Here is a 22,861-nt window from a genome sequence, read left to right on the forward strand (position 1 = left end):
CTGCCAAATTGAACTAACTGCCTTTTGATGAGCTCCAGTGCAGTTTGTGACTAACTAGGGAGAGGAGGATGTAACCAAGTGCATATTTTAAATGAAACAAGATGCCCCAGGATTCATGCATTGATCAATTAGAAGTGCCTTCTCCTACCTTGTTCCTTTGTCTTCTTAATCCATTTGCTGCTTCTCAAATCACTTGGCACAGCTTTATCACACAGAATGAGAAGGCAAGACAAAGCTACAGTGATATTGGCATGCATTATAGACTTCGAAAGACGTTTTTATAGTTCATCCCATTCTTTGATCTTTGTTTGATGGCTCCTTCCAAAGGTTCAGTCAAGAAGGGTTACTCATGAACTTCAGTGAATTTTCATCAGTGTTGCTAGGGGTGGAAGTAAACACTAATGTGTAATATAAGGTTCTATGATCAAAGAACACTGGCAGAAGGCGACATAAGAAATCTGCTTGCTTTCTTAAAAATAAAGGTAGTGTTTTCTGATAATTTTGATGCTTATGTAACATTTGGGGAATTTTGGGAAACATGGGAAGGTGAAGGTGAGCTTCATGGCACTAGTTATTCTCCGAATCATATGACAATTTTTATTTGGGAGCCAGACCTGCCAGTGATAATTTCTCAGGACTCATTCCTGGCTCTGTGCTCAGTGATCATTCCTGGCAGAATCACAGACCCAGTGGGGTGCCTGGGATTGATCTTGGGTCAGCCACATGCAAGACAAACACCCAACCCTCTGTACTACCACTCCATTCCCTAAATCATACAAGTTTTAATTTTCCAGTCAAAATCACCAGGACCAAGAAATTGCTGGCTGTCAACATTGTCCACAGAGATATTATTTCCTGAGTGTTCAAGATGACCCAAGATACTTGGGGAAATTATATAATTTGGAGTGTATCTTATTTTGAAAATATTAAATAAAATATGAAGGAATAATTATAACTAATCACCACTTGGAATGTCATGTACAAAAGTGTTGTGCCCATGAACACATTTTTAGAAATACATGGGCATGATGCTTGATTATATACTTTAGTATACTGGCAAGGAAACCTTAGATCTCTACTTTACAAATGGGAAAGAGATAGGAGAATGTAGACTTTCAATAGCAATTTAGTCTGTAATGTTGCCCGGAATAGGTAATAAAACTTCAAGGGTGATTTAATTCTAGGGGAAAAAAGTTTCTTTAAGTAGTAATGACATAATTTTGTAAGTCTAAGTGGAGCACTACTTAGAAAAACTATGTTGAGGCCAGGGAGATAGATCAGAGAGCTAGTGCTCATGCTTTGCACCACATGGTCTACCATGTTTAGGACTCTGAACCACATGGTCTATCATAATACACTGGCAGTAACCCCCAAGAAAAGTACGGGGAGAAAATTCTTCATACTACCAAGAGTGCCCCTCCAAGATTAAAATTGAAAAGGCATGACTTCAGCTTAAGACATTTGCATACCTACAAAAGCATACACACATGCTGGGTAGAGCTGCTTGTGGCAATCTTTGGCTATGTCTGAAATCATTTCGGGTTGTTAAAAGTCGGGGAGGGCAATGATGTTGGCATCTAGTGGGTGGAGGCCAAGGGTGATATTAAACCTTTGTGGTGCATAGCATGAGCTCTCAAGACCTGGAATTTTCCAGCCCCAATGATCAAAACTGCCAGTATAGAGAAACATCAGCCCAGTCCAAATCATACAATTTTTTGAAATGAGAAAAGTAGTTCTAAAAAAGTTGAAGAGGCATTCCAAAGGTTACCTAGCAGTATTTCTTCTGTGTCAGCTATACCTCTGTGCTACCCTGTGCTAAACTAAATGTTTATCATGACTTACCCAGTCTTTTTATACCACATGTTCTAACTAGTCATGACTCCTTAGAAGTGATTCATTTTGTGCTGTGAAACTACCATGTACAAAGCATTGTGAGCCATTAGAAAGCCCAAGGTGACACAAAAATGGACGTGAGACATAATTTTTGTCCTCTTGCATTTAAGTCGTGGCAGAGAGATTTCTATGTGAAAATAGTGTTCAATCTAACATTTCAGTGAGGCCTACAATGATAACCAAAAACTGTCCTAATACATAAGATGACTTTCCAAAACGATTATATACAAATGATGACTGATTTATTTTCCTCAACTTTGTGGTAAAGCTACATGAAGAAGTAGGGGCATTTTCATTTGGTTAATGAAAAATGTTTGAGTATATATTATAAGGTAAGCACTATGATAGATCCCACACATATAATGGCAAACAAGAAAATATTATTTTTATCTCTGAGAGCATTTTTTTGAGATTCAGACAAGAACTACATAATACATACATATATATAGAAATTAATTAGAGACTATAACAATTACAGAACTATCTAAGTTGATTAAAACACCTCTCTAAGGATATTGTATTTAAAATCATAACCCTGGAATACATAAAGGGGGAATTACAGTGAATACTATATATACAAGGCTTTGAGGTTGGAGATAGCTTTACAAATTCTTGACACTATGGAAAACTAGTGTGAACAGGCAGAGTCAGGTATAATGGTACTGTGTCAGTTGGAGTCAGCCATGATTGGGAAGGAATTTGCATTGCATTCTACCATGAAAGAAGAAAACCAGTCTGAATAAGCACATAATTTGTTAGAAGACGTAGGAGTGCTTGATCAGGGATAATGGAGATGGGGAAGACTGAAAAGAGAGGTTATGTAAAATTTCTAGAAATATTTTTGAAGTTGTTTCAACCATGGCCAAATCAAATGATTAATAGTATTGGCCATTTGTTTATTGTTCTTTTCAGTGAATCATAAATTTGCTAAATGCTACCTTGATAGTATCTAGTGTTGATGTAAATCTTAAATATCATGTGTCATAAGTTAGATATGAAGTAGATTATACATCCCTATCTACATCTACTTAAACTAGTATGAGCAGTAAAATTTAATAAACTAATCTGAGTACTATTTCTGCTGTTATAAGTAGATTGCTGGGATGCAAAATGTAGGTATTGAATTAATACTTCCGATGAATGAACTTTGTAGCAAGATGGGTGTTCAGTGACATGAAATAGTAATTTCTTATTCCATTTTCTTCTCTTTTCTTTCTTTTTATGATGTCTCATGAGCTGTATATTCTTGAAAATATTCTGCTCTTTTTGTGTTTTTATTTGCTTGTTGGAATCACTAACATGTGTCTAATACTTCTGATGAGGAAATTTCATTCCATTGGTGATTTGATTTAAAAACATGTCTCACTAATTATGTAGATTCATCTTGTGAAGAGTTAATTTAAAAGAAAAAATTAGAAAATAATTGAGGGCTTGTTTACTGCTTCTCACACACTTTTTGAATTGCTGTGGGCCAATGAAGGGCAGGCGACTTTGAAGCATTGTTTACTTTCCTTGGCTATCATGAGTTTTGTTTATGCTTTGGTTATGAAAGAAAAATTTTTTGGAGATGACGTAAACTTTGAGGGTAAAAAATACTGAAAATCACAGTCCATGCTATTTATATATGAATGGTTATATACAATAATCTTAGAGTGCTGGCATTGACATCATGGTTTCTAGGTTGGGCATTTGCAATAACTGTGTGTCTTGTCAAGTCATTTCTTGTTCCTGATCCTTAATTTCCTTATGCTTTAAGGCAGTGGTCTTCAACCACTGTCCATAGATCTGTGTCAATCTGCAGGAGTGGAAAGGTTTAAAACAACTGGTTTATTGCGTTGATTCTAACTGTCACCATTAAGCAGTATGTAGGAGGATTGTCGGTCTGTCAGTCTTAAAAGATTGAAGAAGACTATTTTAAGATGGAATGGTTGCACTATATTTTAGCTAGAGAAATTCTATGTAGAATAACATGGAGATTGCACCACAATATTTTGTGACAGTACTAAATATCTAAGTAGCTATTTGATATAATGTTATATTTACTGATAGAAGTCATAAGTAAAATAATAACTGGGTATTCTAAACACAGGAAAGAATATCGTTGTAAACATCTTTCATGAAATCACATTTTAGAGCTGGAGATATAGTGTAAGAGGTAAGGCTTTTGCCTTGCACATCACCAACCCAAGACCAATCCTTGGCACATCATATGGCCCCCTGAGGACCCTAAGAGGTAATACCTGAGCATAGAGTCAGAATAAAGCACTGAGAACCACCAGGCATGCCCTGCCCCCCAAAAAAAAGCAAATCCCTCAAAATTAAAAAAAACACATTTTAATGATGTCATACATTTTAGCTAAGCTTGAGTTTTTATTTAGATTGGTGCTTTCTTTATGTCTGCTTTTAAATGATGATACTACATTTCTGTGAACATGCATAGTTTTGGCCTATTCATCACATTCGCACTTCAATTTTCTTCCATACCATATTCCCTTATCCCTGCCCCCAATCATGGAAACTGCTGAAGAGTCTAGAGGAGAGTAAGAGTTTGGTTTAGTGCCAGACTGGTTTTCCATTTTTGTAGCTTGGAAACCCGTTCCAGACTCAGATGTTTACTGGCTAGAGTGCATTTTATTTGAGCTATTTCATAAAATGTGTTATAGCTATCATCCCACCAGTAAAATCCTTATTCTTGTCACCTCTGTGTCCGAGTATGCCACCCGTCAGTGTCTGTGTGTCTGTGAATGTGTGGATTGGCATGTGTGCTCTTATCTCTTCCAACTACCAACCACACTTGTGGGACTTTGGAATCATAACTAGGTGATTGGTGTGACTATGGCTAAGTGGGCAGACTTTCCTGGCAGAAACCTACTCCTTGGAAGTTGTTGTCATGGAACTCAGTAGCCTTTCTCAAAGCATGGGGTCTTACAGTCCAGAAACCAATCAAGAACCATTCTTATTTTCTTTAGGGACTTGAACAGTGAAGGTGAACCTCTGGAATTTGGAGAGATTTTGTGTAAATCAATTGTCTATCTAATTATTGTGTCTTTTGTCCACTTCCATTTTTGGATTAATCTGTTAATCCAAATCTGTTAACCTTTTCCACTGGGAAGAGCAGTGGGAGTCATTGAATAAATGTTGAAGAGAATTATTGTGAATAAAGGGAGGAATGGTTTTCATAGAATAGATGTTATATCCAAGAATATATTGTATTAGAAAGGAGAAGATGTCAGAAATTTTGGGATTAAACTTGGAGAAGGTAGCTCCATTTTTAAAAATTCTTTTTGTTGAAGTACTAGTTTCTTTTTGTTGTTGTTGTTGTTGTTTGCTTTTTGGGTCACACCCGGTGATGTACAGGGGTTATTCCTGGCTCATGACTCAGGAATTACTCCTGGCAGTGCTCGGGGGACCATATGGGCTGCTGGGAATCGAACCCGGGTTGGCCGAGTGCAAGGCAAATGCCCTACCTGCTGTGCTATCACTCCAGCCACGATAGTTCCATTTTTTAGCCAGAGAGATAAGTCAATGGATTATAGTACATCATTTACATATGGGAAACAAGCTTCGTTCAAGTGTTACTGCTGAACCCCGATCTGGGATAGCCTCTGAGCATTTCTGGTGTGCCCCCTAAAAAGTGTGATTTTTTTTCCCAATGACCTGACTTCTTTTAAAGTGTCCTCTCTCCATTGTAGAGTGAGTCTTCTTTAGAAATATTTTTGTTTGTTTTGTTTTGGTCCCATACTGAGTATTCTCAGGGCTAACTCCTAGCTCTGTGCTCAGGGATCACTCCTGATGGTTCTCAGGAACTATAAGCCATCCTACCTGCTCTACTATTGCTCAGGCCCGTCCATCACTATATAAAGAAGTAGAATGGAGTCCAGTAGGAAGTTCCTGGTTAATTTTGTTGCTGTCTTTGTACACATGTCACAGTCTTGCTTAAGGAAGACCTGTGAATAAATAGATTTGATATAAACTTTTAGTTTTTCACTCACAATGGTCTTAAGTTCTGAGATTTTGTAAACCCAACTGAAGTATTGCCTACATGCAACATCCTTTACAAACTACATATGTTTATATCTCTGTCTGTGTCACCATGAAACTAAGCTATTATTTATTTTTTCTTGTTTTGTCTCAATTAACAGATGTTTGGAGCATTGAGGAGGGACAGTTTTAGACCTAAAACCAAGCCATTAACTCCCAGATGTTCACGATTTTCAAGGAAATGTTCTGTGCCTGTGGTTATTACTCAGATGGCCCTTTAAATGCTCTCATCTTGGCACCTTTTGAACTTGCTTTTTAAATTTGATTTGAAGAAAGAACAGGAGAGAGAATTTTGTGGAAAGCAATTATCCTGCACTTTTGTGACCTTCATGCTTCTCTATTATGATGAATTTTGGGGCTGGTTCTTGTATCAGTCAGCATGTCACTTTCACTAGAATTTTGTTGTATGTTACAGATAACCAGTTGTATCTAATTAAACAATAATGATGGCAGTGCAAGGCATTTTCTGGGAATTAATGACCAGCTGGGAAAAGCTGATGGCTGGAGAGTCAGCCAAAGGCTATTTGCTCCAGTCAGCTATTAATTTCCAAAAAATGCTCATTTGTGACAGCATTGTTGCTTTTGAAAAATGAAAATGGGCAAATTTACTGATTTTTATCATGTAATTCTGATTTTAAAGCTCCCTACGTATTATCAAAAATTTGGTTTTCACTATTTTTTCCAATTTCTTTAATCTTAAAATATGTTTTATATAGTGTAAGAAAATGGGTTTTTTGGCTTCCCTATAGAATCCTGGATGTTTCTTTTTACATTTTTAGGAGTTCCAACTTTGAGGAATATTATTTGAATATTTGGGACAGTACAATTAGAATTTTTCTGCAGCTGTGATGCTGGAATTTGATTATCATTCTATAACTTTCTCCTTGTGGCAAGATATGGTTGTAAATGTTTTGAATAGCAGTTGTTGCCAGTGAAGATGTGCATTGAAAATGAGAATCTAAGATGTTAGTCACATTCCTAGTAGATGAAGGGAATTCTCTGCCAGAAAAAGCTGTGATGCTGTGTCTATATAATATTTCTGATTATTGTTGCTGAGCGATAGTGGAAAATAGAAAGAGAACTGACTAAAATATTCTTCACCTTCTTGCATAATTGAATGACTCATTAGGGAGATACCAATTCCACACTCAAGCACTATTTCAAGAACTTGTTCTAAACTCATAGTATAATTTAAAAGTCATGGTGATGACTGGAGAGATAGTACAGTGTGCAGGACACTTACCTTATGTGTGGATATCCCAAATTTGATCCTCAGCATTTCACAAGCTCTTGAGCTCCACAAAAGTGATCCCTGAGCATAGGACCAGGAGTGGGCCCTAAGAACAGCAATAACCTTGAAAGTGTTATGTTGATTTTTATTCTCTTTTTAAAATCTTAAACATGAAAGGAAGTTCTTAAAGTTATTAAGATCCCAAATTGCTGGTAATGTTTTGCCAAATCAAGAAGCTTTTGTTCCCATTCAATTCCAGCCATAAACTATTTAATTTTATAAGCACCATAGTATTATTCTTCCTATAAGAATCTTGCTGGTGGTAACACTCCCCCTAAATGCATGTTAAGTGTATGTATTTGGGGGAATCGAATGAGTCAGCACATCATTAATCATAGCTTTAGAGCCACTGACTCACTCCTGGCAAAATGGAATGGCCTCATTGGGAAGGGTGTAAAAGAGAAAAAAAATCGTTATGGAATTAGTTTCCTGTTTCTGCAAATGTAGATGAAATTTGTACTCATTTTGATGGGTTGTTATCAGATTAAAGAATGTTGTAGTAGGCCCTATAAAAGCAGACATTTTGATTTTGGAGGGAGAAAACACTATAAATTCACACTCTTGCTTATGAAATGCAGAAAGGATGTAAAAATGAACATGTTAGCTGAAAGGAGTTTAATTTACCTCTAAGGTCAAAAGTAGTGAAGCTGTTCTTCCACAATCCAGCAAGGTAATGTTGATCCAGTGGTGGTTATTAAGCTCTCAACTGGATTTTTTTAAAATTAAGACTATTTGAATATATGAATAATATTTCTAACAGTGCTAGTTATCTGTGAGAATCAAAAAGTAAAGAGCTGTGCCCTGGTTGTTAGTATATACTACATAAAAGTCAAGTTCTTACCAAGTGCAGACCAAGAAATAAACACTAACTAATACACTGCTAATTTGTGTGAATTGGCCATTATCAGAAGCAAATATGTATATTGTATCTCAGTGAAAATATGTGAGGTCTACCTGTTGTTTATCTATAGTTTGGTTGTTGATATAAAAATAGGTTATTGCTTTTCTGTCAATTTAACACTTAATTTGTTCTAACTATATATTTGAGTAAGCTATTCCCAGGGCTTCATTATTTTACATTGAGTTCTTAAAAGCAGTCACAAGCTTTTTATGTTTCTTTGTGAAATCTTCCTTAAGAATGTTGTTTCTTTAATCTTCCCTGGGAGTAGGTTTGATTTAAGACTTTCCTGCTTTCCTGAAGCTCTAACTTGAGTTCATTTTGTTATGTGGTGACCGCAGTTCTGGATGACGCCCCCCCTGGCACACAGGAATACATTATGTTACGACAAGATTCCATCCAATCTGCGGAATTAAAGAAAAAAGAGTCCCCCTTTCGTGCTAAGTGTCACGAAATCTTCTGCTGCCCGCTGAAGCAAGTACACCACAAAGAGAACACAGAACCCGAAGGTTTGTGCACGACAGACGCGTGTTTTGCTTGTTTTCTCTCCTTCTTTCTTTCTCTTTCTTTTGGATTGTGCATTGCCCTCTGGTGTGCTGTGTGTTGTTCGGCCTCTGACATTGTTAGGAGGCCCCCTGGCTTGCTGGTGAATGTGTTATGCAGTCTCAGATGGGACACTGTATAACACAGTCATCTTCTGACACAGCGCGCGGCGTCTTCCTGCTTCTCAAAGCTGAACCGGTTTCATCGGGTGTCATTACATCGCCCCATTTTGGCTGCTAAAGTTGCTCGCTCCTGTAGCCAACATCTGGCCCAAATCTGTTCCCATAACCTTGAATTCCTGAAGCAGCAGGAATGGGACTTCTAAAATGATTTTATGAGAAGGTTGGTCCAAATTCTCGAACTCTCCTCCTCTCCATCCAGCTTCTGCATTGCGCTCCAAGAATGCTCATTTAGTTTCGCCAAAGCAGGCCCAGACCTTCCATGTAATGCACGCCCAGTTGCACTTTGCCATAGTGAAACTGCATGCCTCCAGGAAACAATGTGTAGTTTTGTTTTTGCTTTGCAGCTCAAGAACAGGTTTGGAAAACTCTATTTGTCACTTAAGGTCAATATTCTAGGTCAATAAGGTGTTTCTTGCAATTCCTTACACTAATCTATCTTTACAGTATTTGGTGGTATCCAGAGAGAGTACTACTTTATTGGTTCTTTCTTGCATGTACCAAACGGGAATATTTTTGACTTCACAAGGAAAATGTATTGAACTTTTGGCCATCTGTGTGCATTTCAAATTCTGAAAAGACATTTGAGAGGTGTACTGTGTAAACTTGCTGTAAGACAATCCCTAATCACCCCATTGCAAATACTGTTCCATGCAGTTTATGAATGAGTAATATTAGAAGTGAAAAATTCACCTATCCCTTACCATCTTTGCATAATTTCTCCCAGGACAGATTCTAAAGATGACCTCTTTCCTATTTCAAGATGCCCTTTGCAACATTGTAGATATCCTCATTACAACTGTCTTTCTGTCCTAGAAAAGACCTGAGTCCTGATTCTGCTAAAAGTTTACTATGTAAGGAAATCATCCCAAAGTTTCTGTAGCCCAAAGTTGAAAAACAAATGTTTGCATCTCATAGTCTCCCCTTCTTCTTCATTTTAAAATAGAATTTTAAGTGTTTATTAAAACAAAAGAAAAGTATACATTTTTCTATGTTTAGTTCTATTCCAGCATTAGAAAAGAGCACTTGCGTTAGTTTCTACACTTAAATTTCTCACGCAAGCTATTTACTTTGGTCTATTTGGGTATGAGTGCTGATATCAACACTTGTTCATCTGGAGATGTAAGTGGTGACCCTTTACAGTGAGTAAAATAAATCTTTTGGTGGCTTAGTACAGAAAATGTTTACTTGATTTCATTGTTTAAGGAAACAAAATTTCAACCAGTGAACAATTATTTTGTCGCACATAATTTATTCCAGTGGTTTCTGCTATATTTTATCTAAAATTACATATGTGTATACATATATTTTCAAGTATGAGTATTTGCATTATAGATACATATTGTTTGATATATATTGCAGATACTTCTTTGTATTTGAATGTAAATATGAAAAACTTTAGTTTTAGTAAGAAAAATAAGCACAGTGAGTGGTGTTTGCCTTGCATGTGGCCAACCCAGGATGGATTCCTCTGTCCTTATTAGAGAGCCCGTCAAGCAACTGAGAGTATCCTACCTGCACGGCAGAGCCTGGCAAGCTACCCGTGGAATATTTGATATGCCAAAAACAGTAACAACTAGTCTCACAATGGAGATGTTACTGGTGCACACTCAAGCAAATCGATGAACAGTGCTAAGAAAAATAAGTACATTTTAAGAAGCAGCTGGTTTAAATCCAGTCAAGCCTATTGTTAGAAATTTTCGTTGTTTTAACAGTATTCATATTCAACAAAAGCAGTTGATTAATATCCCATTTCTTTCTTATTACACTATTTTTATTCCTACAAATTGATGAAATTATTTTACGTGTATATTTATTTCTATAGAAGTAGCATTCGCAACCCTATTTAGATTTTTACACATAATTTCTCACCTCTGAAACTTATTGCATAGAATTTTGACAAGATCTGTTGATTTCCAAAAAATCACCTGCAATGTATTACGCATAGAGTTGTGAAGGTTTTCATACATAGAATTCTTTAGAAAATGGGTAGCAGCTATAGCACTGGCTAAAAGTTTGGGTAGCTTTTAATTTATCATCTCATCTACACGTTTAGTTGTTGTCATGGAGCTTAATGGGACTGTCATCCTTTTTCTTGTATACTTTGATGATGGACATTGTCTTCTTTCAGATTAAAGATTTGCTTTAGTCTGGCTTTCCTGCAAGGTCCTGTGGGACAGTAAAGCTAATATTTCTCTCTTGATTTTTATGGGTTATTTGTAAATATTACTAGATGCAGCTGAGGTTTCCTAGGATGACAGTTTAATGCAATTTATATTTCTACTTTGCCCCCTTCAAAGAATATCCTGGAAGATATTGGTAGACCCAGATCTTAAAAATAAAAAACAAACTTGATCTCTCTACAAATTAAAAGAATCCAGAAGAACTTATGTGGGGATGAAGAAAATATGCTGTGAATAAGAAAGGATACAATACTAATAAATGAACATAATTATTTTATATAGAATAACAAAGTTCATCATTTACATGAGGTGTAGTCTTCAATGGTCATTATAGCAACCGCAAGAATTTCACAAGGCTGCTTTTTGAATAGTGTAAGTTACAATCTTTAGTTCTTCATGGTTGCTCTAATATTTTATCTGTTTTTTGTGGTATCAGGGGTTAAACCCAGATCGCATATATGCAAAATTTTCCCTCTACTGATGAACAATTTACCCAGCCGAGATGCTGTTATATCTTATTATAGTCAGAAGAAATAAAAAATATGTCTTTATTAAAATGGAAATAATCTAAGTTCTAAATTACAGCCATAACTCAACTTCAATACAAATTGAAAATAGTTCTTCTAGTCTCTGTGCCAACACATGAGACCTTCATTGAACTGGAGTATTACTGGCCACCAATTCCACTATTGGTGAAGGCAATGGACAGAATAATTAGGCCATCCCTTGTTCTGTTTGTTTATGGTCAACCTCAACAGTGGCACCTCCTGGGGCTGGAGTAATAACACAGCTGGTAGGGCGTTGCCTTGCACTGACCGACCCAGGTTCAATTCCCAGCATCCCATATGGTCCCCCGAGCACCGCCAGGAGTAATTCCTGAGTGCATGAGCCAGGAGTAACCCCTCTGCATCGCCGGCCATAACCCAAAAAGAAAACAAAACAAAACAAAAAAAACAGTGGCACCTCCTAATGAGATTGTGTTCCAAATGATATATGGAACTGTTTTTATATTTTGAGTAGCTTGGTTTGTATACATTTTACAAATTATTAAATTAGGTTAAGTAAGTTTACATGTATTATGACAAGAACATAATTATTCTTTCTTAGTAAATTGGTAAAACTAAATAACTATTTTTGTAAAATTGGACACAAGTTCCTTTTTTCCCTTTTGATTAGTGATGCTTTATAAACAGTCAGGTTTTTTCCATAGTTTGTGACGACCTGAAATTTGGTACAATGCTTATTTTCAGTTGGTCGTAGTCATCTATCTTATAAATGCAATTTGGTACTGTTTCTAGGACTCTCAGAGACCACATAAAATAATACATAAAAGGATTGAAATATCTATCTTGAGATGCACTAAGACCAAATTACACTTTGCCAAAAATAGGTTCCATTTCTAAGCAGCCAGTTCCAAAATAATTTCAATAATCTATTTTAAATACTTGCTGTATTCAGTGGTATTATTATTTCTATAAAAACCATGTATTATATAGTCTGATGTGAGAACTGGAATTTGACTGAAGAAACACATACATACTAGTATCTGAGTTTCTACTTTTGGCTCAGTACCAATATGCTTTGTTAAAAGAAAGTCACATAGAGAGTGAAGATCATTAACAAACCTGTTTCTTACTCTTTCTGGAGTCTTTTGGCAAGAAAAGGTACAATCTTTATAGCTATAATCTTAGTTCCTTTTTTTCTTTGTCTTGTGTGCCAAATGGAATTACTGATTTAAAGTAACTTCTGAAAGCCAATCTGCTATCAGCATGGTGATTGCTTCCTAAATATCAGTCATTTAGACTTTTTCTGATGGTTACAAAGTGTTCAAAAGAATCATGCTTACGAGTAGATTCTGTTGAATATCTACAAACTAAATATATGTAATGGGTTTCCAGAATTTCCTTTTAGGATTGAAAAATAATGTTTAAAATAGTAAATTTTAAAGAGTTAATATAATTTTTTAAATTTTTATTGAATCACCCTGAGACAGTATCAAGCTTTCATATTTGGGTTACAATCACACAATGATCAAACACCCATTCCTCCACCAGTGCACATTCCCCACCACCAGTATCCTCAGTATAACCCCCCTTTCCCACCCTCCCCCTGCCTCCATGGCAGACAATATTCCCCATACTGTCTCACTACTTTTGGACATTATGGTTTGCAACACAGACACTGAGAGGTCATCATGTTTCATCCATTATCTACTTTTGGAACCATCTCCCATCCAGACTGATTCCTCCAGCCATCATTTTCTCAGTGAATCTTTCTATATTCCACCTGCCTTCTCTCCTCCGCTCATGAAGCAGGCTTCCAGCTATGGAACAATCCTCCTGGCCCTTGTATCTACTGTCCTTTGGTATCACCCTCATGTGATGTTATTCTCTACACAACAAATGAGTGCAGTCCTTCTATGTTTGTCCACTCTTTCTGACTCATTTCACTTAGCATGATACTCTCCATGTCTATCCATTTATAGGCAAATTTCATGACTTTAACTCTCTAACAGCTGCATAATATTCCATTGTGTAGATGTACCAAAGTTTCTTTAACCAGTCATCTGTTCTAGGGCACTTGGGTTGTTTCCAGATTTTGGCTATGGTGAACAGTGCTGCAATGAACATTTACAGATGTCATTCCTACTGTGCTTTTTGCATCCTCGGGATATATTCCCAGAAGTGGTATGGCAGGTTCATATGGAAGCTCAATTTCTAGTTTTTGAAGGACTGTCCATATTGTTTTTCAGAAAGGCTGGACCAGTAAGCTTTCCCAACAACAGTGAAAGAGTGTCCCTTTATCCCTACATCCACGGAGTTAATACTTTAAGAAAATATTACAGAACTCACAGATTTGTCCCTCTCTTCTAATTAAACCTCTTTCCTACACCCTTGTTTTAATGTGATTTAAATACTGTCTCTTTCACAGGCACACACATATTTTACATCCCTCAAGGCATGCATAACCTTTTTGTTCAGAGAGCCATTCAACCACAGAGTTGTTGGTCAGAAGAGAAGAAAATCTGTGCTCCATCCAGACTTGTGATGAACTATGGAAGCTTTCACCAGTCCAAAGGAAGCAAAGCTATAAGCCAAAATTTTATTGGGACATACTTATAATTAGTATAATGGCTCTTACCCCCAGATAGAGATTATGTCACAAATATCAGTTCTGTCTAAAAATGGGGGTGGAAAATGAAGAATACTGAGGGACATGCTGAGGGCAATATATTCTTACTTTCATTGCTACTCGTTCTTATACTTTGATGCCCTGCGTTTTGTCTTCCTCTTTTTAATACCAATTTACATTATGAGGAAAATGTATCAATATTATTAGCAATAATAGATCTATAACTCTAAAATTCTTATTAAATGTCTTTGTAACTAAACTCGTGTTAAGAAGCAGTCTCTCATTCCTGACACACACGATGACACCTTGAGTTTTAGGAAAGACAGCATGATTCTTTGAGGATGATAACTGAGGGTCTCTTATCTTATTGGCAAAACACCAAACCATATGTTTAAATGACCCAGTAAAGATAAAAGATTGCTTCTAATTCTTTAACTTCAAAATAACTATGATTAAGTTTACTTAGTGTTATTGTGCCTTTGATTTATGACCTGAAGTTTGACAAAATGTCACTGGAGACTTTGATCATTGAAGCTAAATTACAGATTCAAATATAAGATGCAAATTTGATGCCAACTGAATTAAAATTAAAGCCAAACACAACAAAACCACAAATTTATGTCCAAATTGAAATAAAATTGAAGCCTAAATGCATTAGTTATTAGCAATGAATAAATGCTTCGCCTTTTTTCTCAAAACAGCTTAGATGGATTTTTATTGGTTTCCTGTCAACTATTTATTATATGTCAACTTGTTATATTCTAATAACATTAAAAACATACCAAAGGTTCTGAATCATGTTCTTTCTGTATTCTCATTTTCCTACTTTATGGCAGAAAACAACATATTAAGTCATATGTAGGGGATAGTGTTTACTGTATGGTAAAGTGTTAGTTAAACCTAATATATGCATTTTAGCTCAATATTCTACAAATTATATTTTTGTAAGATGCTATTAATATAATACGTTTGTGCTTGAAAACACAGGTTCTGTGATCAAAGACCTACTTTTTATAGCCCATGCCAATCCCAGATTGTCACAATGTATAAGACTTTATTAAAGGTTGTGAGGAATAATGTCTTCGAGAAATTCAGTTGTAATCCAGAACTTCCAGCAGTGAAACCCTGTTTGTTCATAACATTCCATGTGTATTGGGAAAGCTATGCAGACTCCAATGAGCAGTGTATTCCCTTTAAAGTAACATACTTTTAAAAATTAATCCTATTCCTTATTCTATCTGACCCCACCTCCACTCTTTATAGCAGTGCTACTCAGTGTGTAGTCTATGGATTGGTGCTGTGCCTGAAGTTATTTGTTGTTAAGTCTTGGATGAGGTAAGGATCTTCTGACAGAATGCACATTAATCCACTGCTTCCTTCATCAATAAACTATTTCTGTGTTGCTAAAATATATGTGCAGGGTAGGAGTGATAATATAGCAGTTAGGACATTTTCCTTGAACATAGCCTACCCTGACTTGATCCCTGGCACACCTTATGATCCCCAAAGCTTTCCAAGAGTGATCCCTCAGTGAAGGAGTAAACCGTGATCACAGCCAGGTGTGGCCCCCAAACAAAAATATTGTCAGCTAAACTACATTGTGAAAAGATGTACTTAGGGACACAGTTCCTGGATCTGTAGGTCATACTTTGAGTGACACTGATTCAGATGAAGTCTTAGATGAGTTTAGCCATGGCTGCACATTTGACTCCTTTGGAGAGCTTTGAAATAATCTGATGCCTGAGCCCAAGCTCAGATCAAAGCCATGAAAATAATTACCATGAAAATTTGTTTAGAGTGGAGATTTGGCGAGAATAGTCTTCAAAAAGTTCCCCATGTGATTTTAGCGTGCTAACAGGGTTGGAGCCACTGCCTTAGAAAATAATCACCTTGGCAAAGGGCCTTTTGTGTGATGTCAGCTGTCAATTCAGAGTTGTTATCAAGCTGATTGCATGTGCCTCTTCAGGGTCTGACCTGTGATTAGAAGGCACTGCTGGACAAGTAGCACTTTTATAGAACTTGTCACCATGTAAGGTATCCAGCTTTACTGAAAGACATGGACATGTACACACGTAGCCCTTTGTCAAATCCCCTTGCTTCTTTTCCATTCTGTACTTTTTGAAAAATTATCAGATTCCTCAAGAGGAGTGTGGTAATCTGCCACCTTGTGACCAGCATTCTTTCTTACAAGTAGCTGTTATAATATTCATTCTTCTTTCATACTATGATTCAGCCTGTAAATATGAGTGGACCAATTTCTTAGGTGTGGTAATTTACCAGACTAAAGCCTGGATTGGCACCTTTTACCTTCTTCCAGCAGGATCAGTTTCAAAGAATGAGACAGAAAGACACTATGATTTGTCTAGGCTGTAAACTAGCTTAGGCCAACCCATACTAGGGGCAGGTTGGCCATTTCATGAGTACAATATCTGCTTCCCTACCCTGGGTCTTGGTATGTGAGCCATTGTTTAAGTTAGCAGTTACCTGAAGAACACAGCATAGACACTAAGAGTAATGGCTGGAATAATTACATAGCTATGGCCATAATATGTTAAACAATCAACAGAAATATTTATTGCATAGCAATGAAGTCATTCCTAGCCTAATGAAAACATTTCCTTCTTCGGAGAACATTTGCACCCTTTATTATGTAAATTAAACTTGTTTTACCCAGGGTACTATCTTGACCTTGTTTATTTATGAGGAGATAATTTACCACACTCAGAACCTTGTATGAGTATACTTAAAGAAGAAGTTGGAGAATAGTCTATCAATATGCCAGAAGAGTACTGCTGCTTATTTATTTGATTACTACTGGTCTAGGGTGGGATAGCCAAAGTTGACTTAAGGTTCTCATGAACTTGATATCTTCTGAGTCAACAGCTACTGCAGCAGATCATCATTAAAAGTGATGCTACTGTGAGTGTTAGCTGATCTCTATGTTTTCAAATACTGAGTTGCATTCTATATTAGCAACATGGTTTTGGGTATTTTCTTGTAATCCACAGCATTTCATATTATGCTTAAGAAGAGGCAGCATGAATGATGCCCACAGGAAAGTATGGAACAAGAGATGTAACACCCTGCATTTCATTAACACTTACCCTTATCTTGCCTCACAGCCAATATCCACACTCACTCCAACACATCAGAGTCACATGATCACTTCCACTCATGTGCTTGCATATTTCTACTTACGAACTCAAGCTATTTTAAGATATATATTCTCAGAAATGCTTAAGGTCAACTTTCAAACATGCCCAGCTTTGGAAGCAACAGTGTACATTGGCTGAAACACCAACTCTACAAGGAGAATAGGAACATGAGCACAGTTCCACTGGGCTATTGCTTCCTACATTGATACCACTGTGAAAAGTTACCTTTGAGTCATGATCATAAAAACTGTGTAATAAAGAATTGCTGCCAACATATTATAGATGAGCCAAGTAAGATATAGGATGGCTAAATTACTTCCTCAATAAATGGCAGGACTTGGTTTAAACCTGTCCTACTCCTCTGAGCCCTCACCTTTTCAACTTCATGTCTTTCCTGTTTTTCCTTCTGTGTTTTTGTCTTAAAGGAATTTTACTGCAGAAAAGACACCTTAAGTTTAATGGAACAAAATGCTACCCACACTTTATTCTCAGTTTTTCTCTGACAAGAAGTTGTCATAAACCAAAGAGCCACAGAAAGTACTTGCTAAATTTATTAGCCTCCAGATAGATGAAGCACAACATTTTAAAAAAAAGTAAATAAAATGCCTTTTACACTCAAGAAGATGATGACTGACTGGGGCACAGAAAGAATGGAATGTTTAGGTAGTAGCTAAATTCAACATGAATATAACAGAACTGTTCCCAGATTACTTACTTAATATTCTTTCTGTAAACCAGACTATTTACCTGAACAGATGAAAAAAGGAAATGTAATATATGATTGTTAAAAATCTGCCTTTGTTTCTTAACTTTTCTCTGCTCAATGAAATTTCCACCCACTGACCGGAATATTACTAAGACTTGCTCCAAATGATTCCCGAATTCCATAAGATTACATATTACCCAGTGGCCTGGATATTAGTAATGAATTCTCTCTCTTCTCTTGTTGGAACCCTCTTCTCTAGCCTAAGGTAAATTAATGAAAAGAATAACTTACAATTATCCAGAATTTTCTATGTGTCAAGATCTTGACCTAACATCATCTTCATTCATATAACATCCTCAGAGGTAAGTGGATATTTTATTTTTCTTCATCTCATGGATGAGGAAACCAAGACTCTTGGTGAAAACATACTTGTCCAGGGTCACTAGATGGGCAGGAACTTGGCAGAATGTGCAGGCTGTCTCAATATAAAATCCATAGTCTCCTAGTTAGGAGAGAATGTTTGTTAATGAGACTTTGCCTAGAAGAAGCTCTTAATTTGTACTTTGGTTACTTCTGGATTGTCTTTGAGACACATTGCTTGATACACTAAAATAGAGGTGGGTATTCCCATACCCGCTGTCTGTCATAAAAACAATAGATTTCAAAAGAGTTTGCTCTGAAGAGAAGAGACCCTGACAACCTTAACTTTGAAATGTTCACAGGGCAAATTCTCATAAAATTTGACTTGATCAAAATGATTACAATCTTTAGTGTGAGAATTGAGATTTATTCCATGTTTAGGTGACATTTTTACAGTTGTAGGTCAGTTATTAATTGCTTCAGTTCAAATGACCTTCCACCTCAAAACTTCATCTCACAAAATAATCTGAAAACGCAAGTTCCTGAATGTCAAAACCTTTATCACACAGTGAAAAATGACTTCAGACACATGAAAAGAAAGTCCTGCCAAACTGAGTTGGAACCCTGCCATGATATTGTTTGATGTGACTTTCACAAGGAGTGAGATTACATGATACTGTCTGTTTCCTTCCAGAAACATGAGGAAAGAGGGCACCAAGATTTGTACAATGTGTTCTTTGTAGTGATTTTAATGCTACACTTTTGTTATAGACTTACTTATATACTTTTAGCATTTTTCATGTGCTAAGAATTTCAGGTTTAATATGCCGATCATCCCAACTTGCATGTTAAAGGACATGACAAACTGTGGTAGAAATATGAAATAATTTGCTCAAAGTTATATGTGTCATAACTGTGATTTGAAGCCAAGTCTATTTAGTTCACAAGTTTGGTCCCATATATCACACTGTTCTGCATCAGCTTATCCTTATTCTGACCTTTGACTTCACCTTTTAGGTGTAAGATATGCGAATAGAGTGTATTGCTAAGAGCCACCTGTTTTCTCACCTGATTCTTTATATTGCCCACTGCTAGTGAGAGCTTCTGTTTATTTATTTATTTTTATTTTTTTAATTTTATTGAATCACCGTGAGATAACTTACAAGCTTTCATGTTTGGGTTACAATCTCACAATGATCAAATACCCATCCCTGAGAGCTTCTGTTTATAAGAAAGCTATAAAACTATCTTTACCTGTCATCAAAGTTGGCCTACCAATACTCTATAGAGAAAATTCCCTTCTGTTTCCCAAATCTTCAATTGAATGCTGGTATGAACAAGAGGCAGGGGGTCAAATAGATCATCATCCCTGAGTTTTTCCACGTATTTTTCTCCTTTGTTTCCTTAAATGAATATGTATTACCTTTAGGTTACCCCCCATAATGGAGTAGCATTTTCGAAGTTATAATTTCCTTTATGGAACCACTAGGCCTTAGAACCTTAACTTATTCTGCTACCAGCTGTCCCCTACAAAAAACAAAGGGAGAATGCAAAGTTCCTAGAGTGTTTTACAGGTGGGATCCACACATATTGAAAAGTATCTTTTAAGATTATCAAATTTGGACACTTTTGGCAAGAGCACAGAGGTTTCATTTTTGCTCTGCATTTTTGTGCCTAGTGTGGAGTGCCGTGATCCTCTACCCTACGTAAGGGCAGCCCTGTTTTCAATAATAATCTGTCTCCAAACACAGAGAGATATTTTGGATAAATATTTTCAGTCTGAGGTTAATAATTTCAGTCTGAGGTTATTTGCTCTTTCATCCTTGTCTTCTGGTAAATTGGTCCTCTCATCCCTGTCTTCTAGTATTAACATAAGTGAACTCCCACAAAGTAGATCCTTCACTAAGAATCTCAGTTGGGGTAGGAATGATTTCAGATCTTCTCTACCAGAGATCAGCCATTGCCCCCAAAGAAGCACTGTTGACTGCCCTCCCTTCTGAAAACACAAAATATCAGGATACATGAGCGTATCTCTCATGGTCATTAGTCATACAGTGGTGTGAATGGAGTTTGCAGGCACACATGTGTGTGCACACACATACACACACACTCCACTAGTTTATTAAGGAAAAACATTTCCAAACTTCCAAGAAGGGAAGTAGAAGACCTCACGTGGTTCCTCCACTGGAACCCTTTCTAGGGTACATCCGGCCCAGCAAGCCTCAGACTAATGACAGCTCTCTTTGGGATAATGTGGGCTCAAGCAAGCCAATGAAGCAGGGAGAAAATTTATCTAGCGGGCTGCCTCAGGCTAAGAACAAAATCTACTTTTTTTCTCATGCAACAAGAAAGGATCTAAGGGCATTTCAAAGAAAAGGGGTTAAGGAGGCTGCCAGCCAGTCTCTTGTCTTTTGTTCTGTCTTCAGCCATTTTTACCTCTGTAATCACTTGATTTTTCTTTGGTAAGGTAGCGTTTTGGATTCCTGTTAGAACGTTTAACCGATTGAGTAAGTTTCTAATCAGCATGCATGGTTAGCTGTTCACTTAGTGGATAATTGGTAAAATATACCCAGAATACTTACTGAAGGAGAAAAAACTTCCTAAAGTAATCCTGACGAATTCAGGAACCTAGAGGAGCTCTTTTATTGGGAGAATTTACTGCTGTCTAAAAGAGATATATTTTCCTTCCCAATTAGGATTTCATTTAAGCATGTATAGTTTTATTTCATTCTTACTGAAGTGGGCTTTATTAAGTTAAAAGCACAGTCACAGCATAGTGTTGGTCAACAATAAATAGCAGTAAATGTTTATCATTCTAATTGCTTAACTAACAAATTTTGATAATTTGTGTTCAGCCAACTTTTTACAGTCATTCTAGGCAGCAAGTTATTAATAGTGCCTCTAATCAATCCTTAAGAACATTCATGTATTTGTCAATAAATATTTATTTCTATAGGAACCAACATTATGCTGGTTATTAGACACAGCATTGAGGAGAGTTCGCTCTCTCTGCATTCAAGAAAGGAAAACAGGCAGTAAAGAGTGACTTATAGTTAGTCTGTCAGTTAACTATTGTATTTAACACACTCTAAATACCTAGTGCATGAAAAAAATATTATTTCTCAGAATATATAGTTAGGTCTGCTCTTGGTAGCCTATATATGTAGTTGATCTAGCCAGAGCTCACTCATAACTTTCTGGTGAGCTGCTGATCCCAAATAGTTCTAAGCTCTATTATGAACTTATCTAGGACAGTTTAACTCTCCTCCACATGCTTCTTACTGATATTCCATGAACACATTTTATATTTCATTTATTCATGGTTCCTTTAACTCTTGAGCAACATTTCTGTCAGATATTATACAGCCCTGACTCCGAATTGCTCAGGATGAGTTCTCAGATGGTAGCAAACATTTAAGATTCAGCAACCTGTGAGCAGTTAGTTAATATTATGTTTAAAGTATAAATATCAATACTATTACAATCCATGTTGCCATTGGAAAATATCATAAACTTCAGATCCTCTAAAAAGGTAAAATAGATGGTGAAGCAAGCCCTGAGACACACTTATATTTGTAGTTTCTTTATAGGAGCAGCAAGCAGCTCTTCGCCCATGAAGGAAAGAAAACCAGGAGACATGTTAAGGAAGCCAGGGGAGGCCTGAACTTCAGGAGGTAGAGATAAATTACTAGATCAGGATGCAATCAGGGCATGGTCATTTAATACAAACCTCTCATACAGCGCCTTTAACATTTAGACTTTGTAACCCAGTTCATTTCAACATAGAAGCTATGTCTCTCCTTTATGTTGTACACCCTTGTAGGTAAGTGGCATGCATCACTCAAATGAGTTTAGTTTCAATGACCCTTGATAGATGGAGTGGTGATGAATTGTATGCTGCCTAAGTGCTAAAGGAAGAGTACGTCTTTGTGAAGCTCTCATTGATTTTTCTTTATAATGCATATAAACTTTGCCAAGACTGATTTATTCTTTTGTTGTTTGTCCTTTTTAATTTAGTTAAACGTAAATTCATTATTTTTAATAGCTTAAAAATTAGACCACTCTGAATTCAAATTAAAAAGTAAATTGCCTCATGAGCTCAGTATTTTAAAAGTGACATACTTTGGAGTCAAATTAATATGCTGCATCCAAGGATGACATTACATGAGTTTCTAATAAAGCAGATTTTCTGCCAACTTTACAAACATGCAAGCTTTTGGTAGACTATGAAAATTGATTCCTTGTCCAGCAGTGAAGGTTTCTTGCTGAATCAAAGAGCTGGTGTTTAAAAAGACCAAATACACAGCTTTTTAGTAAGGAACTGTTGAGTTGGCATGATGTAATTGTAACTGTGTAATTGAGCTGAGTTTTTATCTTGGATTTGTGAAATTGGATAAAAGTTTTCTCTACAGGATGATTCCTTTAATATGGCCAAATAACTCATATAGTTGGCTCAAGTGACAAAAAAGGGTTTGTGTTT

At 36.5% G+C, this 22,861-nt stretch overlaps 1 protein-coding gene across 3 annotated transcripts in view; it reads left to right on the top strand.

Moving 5' to 3' along the window:
- Positions 1–22,861, top strand: part of FGF13 (fibroblast growth factor 13) — a 584,235-nt gene that overhangs the window by 335,004 nt on the left and 226,370 nt on the right. For 2 of the 3 annotated variants that reach the window (XM_055122524.1, XM_055122522.1), the window contains exon 3: positions 8,465–8,632. The exons of the other annotated variant lie outside the window; for it this stretch is intronic. In XM_055122524.1, coding sequence (XP_054978499.1) covers positions 8,465–8,632 — 168 coding nt within the window. The remainder of the gene's footprint in view (positions 1–8,464; positions 8,633–22,861) is intronic. 3 annotated transcript variants of the gene reach the window in all.

The sequence above is a fragment of the Sorex araneus genome, chromosome X (assembly GCF_027595985.1).
Source record: "Sorex araneus isolate mSorAra2 chromosome X, mSorAra2.pri, whole genome shotgun sequence".
In the NCBI taxonomy this organism is placed as follows: Eukaryota; Metazoa; Chordata; class Mammalia; order Eulipotyphla; family Soricidae; genus Sorex; species Sorex araneus.